We start from the raw sequence: 8935 nt of genomic DNA, 5'->3' as shown, positions 1-8935 counted from the left end.
ATCTATTTATTTTATTACTGAAAATACAAGCAAAGTTTAAACACCACTGTTCATCACTTCATTGCTTCTGTTTGGCTGAATTTTGAAAAAGGGTAACTGAGAGGTCAGAGCTCAAGTACGCGTGCAGGAAGAAACAGACAGCTGCTCTGCACTGTTTCTAGACAGGACCTGAGAGAGCTTCCAAGGTGCCTGGGAGTTTTCAGTTGTCTTCATGGAAATGTAGAGTGGCTCATTTGTTCTCCAAAGAATGCCTGTCTTTGGATGCCAGCATGGGTATGGGCAAAAGCCACCGCAGGACTGAAAAAGAAGCCAGTCTGGCTCTTTCAGGGCAGCAATTCAGTGATCAAGCTGCCCTACCTGCCTCCCTCCTACCTCTCCAGTCTAAGCAGACGCTGGCAGCAAACTTGGTATTTGTAGAGGTTGCCTTCCCTAATGAGTTCACTAACGTGAAAGGTTACAAACTGTACTTTCTTTTTATCTTTGTGCCCATTTTCCAATATTGACATTAACAAAACATGAGTGAAAATATGTTAAAGCAAAAGACTGATGAAACAATTAAAGAAAAACAACATGCTGAATATTCAGAACTGTTTATACTGCCTTCCACTTCCAGAGAGAGCCAGAGACTTCCACGCCATCTGACTTGCCTACAAGACTTCCTCATTTTTGCTGATAATCTCATATTAGGGGAAAACGGAGACACAAAAGACAGGAGTGATTACAATATGCACACTCTGGCTTCAGTGTCCTTACGCTGCACAGATTCATAAAGAGTAAGAAATGATAAAAAATATTTTATTTCTTTAATACAGAATACAAAATATTGCACTCTAGTTGCAGGTAGTGTGTAGAAAAATCTCTTTAAAAACCACCATAACAATCACCTGGGCCTGATGTTTTATGGTATCACCAACTGTAACCATGGCATTGAACTTTGAACCTACTGAAAAGGCCAATGTTTAATAAAGCCTTCTTTTTATGTCAGTGTCAGTGACCAGTAGTTTAAAAACCATATATGAGGAAACTTTACAGTTACATAAGTACCTTTCAGTCAGTGGCCTTGTTAATCTATACCCGTATATTAGTGAAAAGGATACTGTCAAGCTATTTTCCTTGCTTTATCAATAATTATTTGTTTTCATTGTGTTTAATCATATTATTTTACATGTTATTCTTTCATGAACAAACGAAACTATTTTGCATTAGTAATTATTGTTATCCTTGTGAGAAGCAATTACAAGCTTTGCATTCAGACTGAGTTTCAAATTTGATTTTCTCAAAGTCTCCAGCAGACCGGGATAATTCAGGGTTAAGAAGGGACTTCTCCCCTCCACCCGCACACTTGGAACCTGACACTAAGGCATGAACCTGAATGGAAGAGACAGACCCTCAATGGCCCCTGTTGGAGCCTGGAGACACGCTGTTCCTCTTCTCCACTCCCACCTCCGAGATCTGCTTCTAAATTAGCTCAGGGCTGAATCCTTCCCAGTACCTCCACAGAAGCATAGATGCTTCTGGAAGATCTTGGTGCTTTTAAATACAACCAATTTGTTTATGTGAGTCTGGTGAGTCTGCGCCATTCTTATCTAAGGTAAATATGATTGAGGTTTCAGTTCATCCTATTCTCACAGAAGAAAGGCACAGAACAGTTTTACTTGAAGCACTGACATGCACAATTAATGAAACATCTGCAAATAAGGGAGCTGAGCATATGTAAAGAGCCTTTTAAAAAAACCTCCTCTCATCTTTGACATTATCTTTTTAAACCACACTCCATTCAACAGCAAAGTAGCAGGCTTTTTAGAGGAACAGTTGAGAGAAAATTCTTAAAGCATGGAACTGTTGTCTTTAAATAGTCTACAATGAGAAAGATACATCCATGGGCCAACAGAGCCTCCAAAAATGCATATGTGGGATTTATCTGAAAACATATCACTACAGTACTGAGTACTTTATAGAGTAGTGAGTACTCTGCTTACAGTCAGAAGTTGAATATTGAATGAAACAACATACACAAAAACAATACCAAGGAGAAAATGATTTAAAGCTGTACGATAAAAATTAAAACCATATGATATTAAGGAAAACTATTTGGAGACCAATAATGGTAAAAATAAATAGTAAGTAGCTCTAAGACAAACTCTCACAGTAAAAGTTACAAAATTAGAACACAATATTAAACAAGTACATGAACATATCAAAATGCATTGGTTTATAAAATGTTCTACCATTGAGAAGCCCATTTTTCTCCCCTCCATATTGTTCTCCATAACTTGTTCCTGAAGAGACAGATTTTGTTAAAACACAATAAGCTTCAAAAGAGTCAACTGGGTTACAAATTTTCTTTGGGTTGTCATCATTGATATAAAATTTATCTCCAAAGCCTCTAAATATAAAATACATGCAGCCTGGGTGTCAGGAATGGGTTAGGGTCACAGTAATTCCCTACTGACAGCATTCTGATTCTGGAGTCTGCCAGCAGCCCAGAGCCTGCCCCTGGTCTCAAACACATCCCTTGCAGAGAAGGGTAAGCTGGTGCCATATCTGGGATGTGTGTGATCCATGAAGGTGGGAATTAGGCATATGGGCATGGTGTGTTCCACGTAATCCATGGCTCTCTGCTTTGGACAGTTGGGAACCAGAGCCCCGTGGAGGCATGCTCTACATGGTGCAAAGGAGGAAGGTTGCTGTGGATGTGAGGAAAGGAAGTTCTCAATTCTCCTGCCAGCCATCAAAACCAGGGGTTTTAGTGGTATCAACTCTAACTTCTCTTTTAATGGCACGTCCACATGTCTGTAACCCAATAGGAGTGGCATCACTAAAATGACCTTGTAGTCCTCAACTTATTTTCAAAGTGCTTTTTGCAGATTAAGTGGCCGTGATGCTCATAAAATGGAGGTGTGAGTGTGAGTATGTGAGTGTGGGTTTGCTCTTGGTTAGCCACAGTGTTTAAGAAGAATGTACCTTCTCATGATCACAGAATTTTGATTTAATTGGTGCCAAACAGTCCAATCTGATTGAAGGCAGTAAATACGACAATATTCATGCTTGGTTTTCATACTCTTTGCCTTTTTTTCTTTTCAAAATCAATTTAGATATCAGTAAAATTCACCATGGTACCTCTTTGTCAACAAGCAAGGCAAAAAGATGCCCCTGAAAATATTTCCAAGCAGTTTTCCCCTCCTCTGCTGCCCTCTGGAAGCAAGGATAGGTCTACCTCAAGCAGGAAAATATTTCCCAGAGCTTCAGCTGTGTCTTCACAGCTACAGCTCAGCTGATTTCCAAGTTCCAGGTTCCCTTCTTCTCCATAGCATTTCAAAGCTTCTGAATTAAGTAAGATTCTTCAATGGGATGCTTTACTCCTGAGAAAACAGCAATCACGTGGCCACCTGGGTGCATTGGACAAATCCTGTGGCAGTGAGGATGGACCTGGGTCCCCAGTCATCCATGACATACTTCAAGGAGCCCCCACAATCGGGAAGCCTTGCTTCCTGAGGAGTAAGGAAAAGGCAGTGAATCAACACCAGTCGGTCCAGGCAAAAGTTGTAAAGCCAAAATTATACTACAAAGTTGGGTCCCTTAGTCTTTGGTTTTGTTGTATCTCCAGTATTTTCAATTGTGAAAAGAAGTTGGTAGCCTTAGAGGCAGCTATCATCTGGTTTCTGTGAGAACAAGCAGTCATTCCCCTCAAGCCTTTTTATAGACTTTTCAAATTTCTGTTTGCCTCCAACTAGAAAAGTTATCTTTAATGTTGGTCAGGCCAGTGTTAATCATCACAGAGGTTGACAACAAACTGAAAAGAAGGCAGGCAGTCCAAATAAATACGTGAAGACTGGGAGATTTGCCCTTTTCACACACAAAGCTCTCTGAAAGGCCCAGGGGCTGGCCTGAAGACAGAAAGGGTGGCCTTCTAGCTACTCGAGCCACTTGTTCACCTAAAACCCAGTCTCAGATGGTGACTGGAGAGCTTCCCAGGTCAAAAAAGAAAAGAGCAGAAAGGCTGGTCCCAGCTTGCTCTACCCCCAGGGCATCTTTGCAAAGGAGGACACACAGTTCTACCCTACCAGCTCTCAGTGGGCTTCTGCTGCTCCTTCTTGTATCTAAGAGAAGTGTGAGAACATCTGAGCTTTTTGCCTTGAAAATGAACAATGTTTATCCCTAATTAGCCCAAAGAACAGAGTGCCATTCTTTTACAGCAATACTGACATCAGTATCTTTTATATTCTATGAGAAAGACAGAAAACCAGAGAGACCTAACTCTTGGCAGCCCTACCATTGTGCTGACTTGAAGGACAGGAAGATGACTAAACACCAGCAGATGAAAGGCAACGTTCATGAATTACACACTGGGAAACAGAATGCCCGAACTACCCATGTATAACTACTGCTCACAGATCCCCAGTGGGACTGCATGTAGATTCTGTAAGTTATTCTCCAGTTCTGATATTTTCAACTTTGAAAAGTAAGCATTTTTACTCTATTGGGTAACAAACTTATGAACTTCTTATTTAATTTGTGATGGGATGTTTTTATTTTATCTCTATTTACCAAAGGACAAAGGCTACTATATAAAATATATTTGTTTTCCTTCTCATTTAGAAAGAATACCTTTGTTCATCTCAGATTTTCTGAATTTTTCATGAAATCCTAAAATGAATCCATATGGATTCCCACACAAATATCCTGATAAACTAGAGAAAAACTACAGCTTGCATTATTGCTTCCACAGCTTCCAGAAGTCAAGAAATTAGCATCAGACAAGTAAGCCTGTGAAGACCCTTTTTGTTCAAGCTGTCAGATGACTCTCGCAGAGGGGGATAGTGGCTGCCACACTCTGTGCTTTGGGTCCTGTCTCTCTCTGCTGGCTCTCCTCTGAAGAGACCAACATCTGGAGGTGCTGAGTTGAGGGGCTGCAGTCATGCACAGAATTTGCACAGTCCCAGTGAGTTGAACAAAGCCCAGGGGACTCACTTCCTCCAGGATCACCCAAGCAGCCAGACTTTGGGTCTCCTGCAATGAAGTTTCAAAGAATGCGAACTACGGTTTTAGGGGAGCAGATTTGTGAAGCATATCTTTCAGTGCTGGTGATTGCCAGTGACATACAGAATGGCGGGCAGTCACTTGGTCACACCCATCTCCCTTCTCTGAGCAAAAGCAAACAGCTCAGAAGGAAGATGACAGTTTCCCACTTGAACCAGTAAGATTAAGGGAAAGGGAAAACCACTCCTCTCCTGCATGGAGTCACCCTGGCAGTTTCCTAAACCTTCTGTCACTTTTCCTCTTGCCTCAACTACTTTTCTTTGTCATAAAAGTGAATGTTTTCACAAGCTAATCCAGCTTCTTCCATTTTTCATAGGCTTAAACCTAAAAGGGGCTTCAAAAAGTCACTTCACAGATGGATTCCTAAACTCTCTTTCAAGGTCACTGCTTTGACATTGGAGATTGGGCGTGAGGGTGCATCTGGGTTGGGAGGGATAAGAATGGAGTCTGTTGGGGTGCCTGGGGGGCTCAGTCGGTTAAGCGTCTGATTTCGGCTCAGGTCACAATCTCACGGTTCGTGGGTTCGAGCCCTGCGTCAGGCTCTGTGCTGACAGCTGGGAGCCTGGAGCCTGGTTTGAATTCTGTGTCTCCCTCTCTCTCTGCCCCTCCCCCACTTGTGCTCTATCTCTCTCTGTCTCTCAAAAATGAATAAATGTAAAAAAAATTAATTAAAAAAAACAGAATGGAGTGTGTTGATCTTTACTGTGTCAGGTTTTATTTTGTTTTGTTTGTGCATCATCTTGTTACCTCAGCACTATTTATACTCCCAATTCTACCTACTCTTTGTGTGCTGTGGCAAGCTGGAGGGAACTTATTTACACATTTACTTTTTACATACTCCAATAGATAATGGTTTTGTTTTCCTTTTCTAGGTTCCAACCATGAAACACAGATACACAGACTATTAACTATACAGAATCAAAAAAGTAGAGAGGTTGGAAATTATCTGCCTATCTGCCTTCCTTTTATGGACAACAGAAGGCTAAGGCGCAGGAGTAATTCTAGGGGAAGACACCTCCCAATTCCCCCATTTAGTGCTCTGTCCACTAACCATGTCCCTCTAGAACGAACCACGCCAGTCCCTACCACTCTCCTCCTCGACACCAACGTGTTCATGGCAGCTTCGCGGTAACGTATTCACCTCAGTTCCAGAAGATAATTTGTGAAAAATACAATGTGTTGTTCTTGCTATTTTTTAATTTAAATTCTCACTGTCTATATATTCAATCACATTCAATAAATTATGTGGAAAAACTTAAGTCACAATTCTTCTGAGTCCAATCTATTTCTCCTTGTTAATTTTCACATCTGTGCTAAGGCCATGTCTACTCAGGGAAGTTATGCCCTTCTTCAGTCCATAAACATGTCTTCTAGTGGCCTGCCCACCATTCCGAAGACTGACACCGTGTCTTCACTTAGTTTATATCAAGGGCAGACAAAAAACTTCCATCTCATGATTTTTTTTTTAAAAATCGATAGCAAGTTGTCATTGAAGGGTAAGAGAAAAAAAATACAGTGCAATGTTTAAATTCTTGGTTCTTAAAGAGAACCCTGAGAAGATACCTTCTCTTCTCCCTTCACTACCCCCAAAATGCCCTCACCACATGTGCCTGGAAGGAAGAGTAGGTGTCATAAGGATAAACATTCCTTAGTTCCTCAGTGAAAAATAACTTGAGAACAACCCTGTACTACTGGTGTCCAAGGCCAAGAAATTTATCTCCCGTATGATAAAAGGCAAATAAACTACATAATCACAGCTGTGTGGATTTCAAAGACACCCAGTTGTAACTGGGTCCAGTTCAACAAACTGATGCCCCTTCTTGTGAACTAAGACCCTCCTTAGAAAGTTCTCAAAACAAACAAAATTTAGCCAAAGGGAGACCTTGGCAGCTAACTGAATGCCAACCTGGTAAGATCCTGTAGAGTCCTCCCTCTCTGACACGCTCGACGAAGGCCTCCAGGACCATGCACACACAGAGCCTTTCTTTCTGCTGGAGGGGAGTTGGCAGTCCCACCCTAGGGTTGCAGGTGGACCAGTAAGCTCTGATGCAACCTCGGGGTGCCTGCAGTTCAATTCCCACAGACCCTAGCGCTCTGGGGCTGTTGTCAACACAGGAAATAATCGCTCTCTGACTGAGCATTTCATAACTCTAATTTCTCCTCTTATCAGAATTACCATTCCAGGGAGTCAGAAGCAAAACACTCAAAAGAAAGGGTGCTGGGTCTGCAGGGGACCTGGGTTGGTGGCTCTTCCGCTCTTCAGCGGCAGTCCCTTGGAGGCACGAACCTCCGTGTCTCAGTATCTAGGGTCCCGTGCAGCGTTAGAGAACTGGCTCCATCCAACTCGGCCAACCCCACCAACCCTTACAGACACCCCTCCGGGCTTTACGGTTGCACACCTGGGGTCCAAGTCTCCCCAGAGCGCGAGCTGTCACGCCGGGCCCTGCAGCCCCTGGCCGGGCGTCTCCCGGGCTTTCTTACAGGTGTACAGCCACTTGATGATGCGGGCGTTCCTGTCGACGACCGACGTGGTACTGGGCACCTGCTCGGTCAGCTCCTCCTCCTGTAGCCCCTCTTCGTCGCCGCTGTGCCTGGAGAAGCCGCTGTCTGAGGTGGCGACGCTCACGCTTCGAACCTTGAGGGTGACGCGGTCCGACCCCGCCGAGAAGTTCTCCCTCCCGAGCGCCTCCACCACCTCGGGCTCCAGGCCGCAGAACTGGAAGAAGGTGTCAAATTCCGCCAAGGACGCGGAGCAGCGGGAGCTGAGGTCCGACTGCGAGCGCTGCAGCCCCCCGCGCCTGGCCCCGCGCAGCTCCGGGCCCCGGGGCGCAGCCCGGACTCTGCTGGGCGTCCCAGAGGGCGCGGGGGACGCCGGGGGCGAGGGAACGCCGGGGGCCGCGGAGGCCGCCGTGGAGCCGGGCTCGGGCTGGACAGCCCCCTCGGGCCCGGCCCTGACCTCCCCTCCCACGCGGGTCGTCTCCGGAGGCAGCGGCGTCTTGTCCCTGCCCGGCCCCTGGAAGAGCTTCCTCACCAGGCCCCCCATGGAGCTGTGGGCGCCCTGTCCCCGGACGAAGTCGCATTTCTGCCGGTAGATGACCAGCGAGTCAGGCCTCAGAGGCTTCCGCGCAATGGCCCTGCGCGCCACGGCACCGGGGACGCGGGCCGGGGGCCGAGGGTCGCCCGCAGGCCCTTCGCTCGTCCTGGTACTGCTTCCCTCGGGAGCAGGGCCCGGGCCGCCTCCGGGCGGGCCCCGTACGTACTTGGCGCGGTCGGCCGCCAGCCTTTCCACCGCGCTCCTGCGTGCGGGCACCGCCGCGTCCCGCGCCCGGGGGGCCTCGGGGACCCCGGTCCGCCTCCGCTCATTCTGGGACGCGTCCGAGGCTGGCAGGGCACGCATCCTCCGGACTCTGCTGGTGCTCGGCGCCCCGCGGACACCCCTCCGCCTGCGGCTCCCGGGCGTCTCGGGCCAACTCCTAAGTCCGCGCCGGGCGGAGAATGGCGCCCAACTACCAGCCTGCCCAGGTCCAGGGTCTGAACTAACCCGAGTCCACACCTGTGGGCGAGCGGCGCCGGCCCCGCCCCGCCCCGCCCCGCCCCGCCCCGCCCCGTCGGCCCCGCCCCCAGGCTCCGCTCCGCCCCGCCAGCCCCCACCTCCTCCCCACCCGGCAGCTCGGTTTGCAGCTCCGCCCCTTGCCGGGCCCCGCCCCTCACCTCGCCCCGGCCCCGCCCCTCACTTCCCTCTGGACCCCGCCCCTCACCTCCCGCTGGGCCCCGCCCCTCACTGACCTCGGGAGCCCTCCCTTCACCTCCCGCCGGCCCCGCCCCTCTCCCCCCGCCGGGTAGGCACGCCAGGTCTTCAGCAGCACCTCGCCCTGCACAGCCAGTCACCGGAGGG

General features: G+C 47.6%; 1 protein-coding gene across 1 annotated transcript; it reads right to left on the bottom strand.

The window, feature by feature from the left end:
• Positions 1–774: 774 nt before the first annotated feature.
• On the bottom strand, positions 775–8585 carry FAM110C (family with sequence similarity 110 member C). The gene is made up of 2 exons (XM_007087261.3): positions 7440–8585; positions 775–3491 (listed from the first exon to the last, which is right to left on the bottom strand). The coding sequence occupies exon 1, from the start codon at positions 8435–8437 to the stop codon at positions 7472–7474; it is 966 nt and encodes a 321-aa protein (XP_007087323.2). The 5' UTR covers positions 8438–8585; the 3' UTR covers positions 775–3491; positions 7440–7471.
• Positions 8586–8935: the final 350 nt, after the last annotated feature.

The sequence above is a fragment of the Panthera tigris genome, chromosome A3 (genome assembly GCF_018350195.1).
Source record: "Panthera tigris isolate Pti1 chromosome A3, P.tigris_Pti1_mat1.1, whole genome shotgun sequence".
NCBI classification, from domain to species: Eukaryota; Metazoa; Chordata; class Mammalia; order Carnivora; family Felidae; genus Panthera; species Panthera tigris.
Note: the sequence above shows the minus strand (reverse complement) of the source record. Positions and strands in the feature narration are given on the sequence as shown.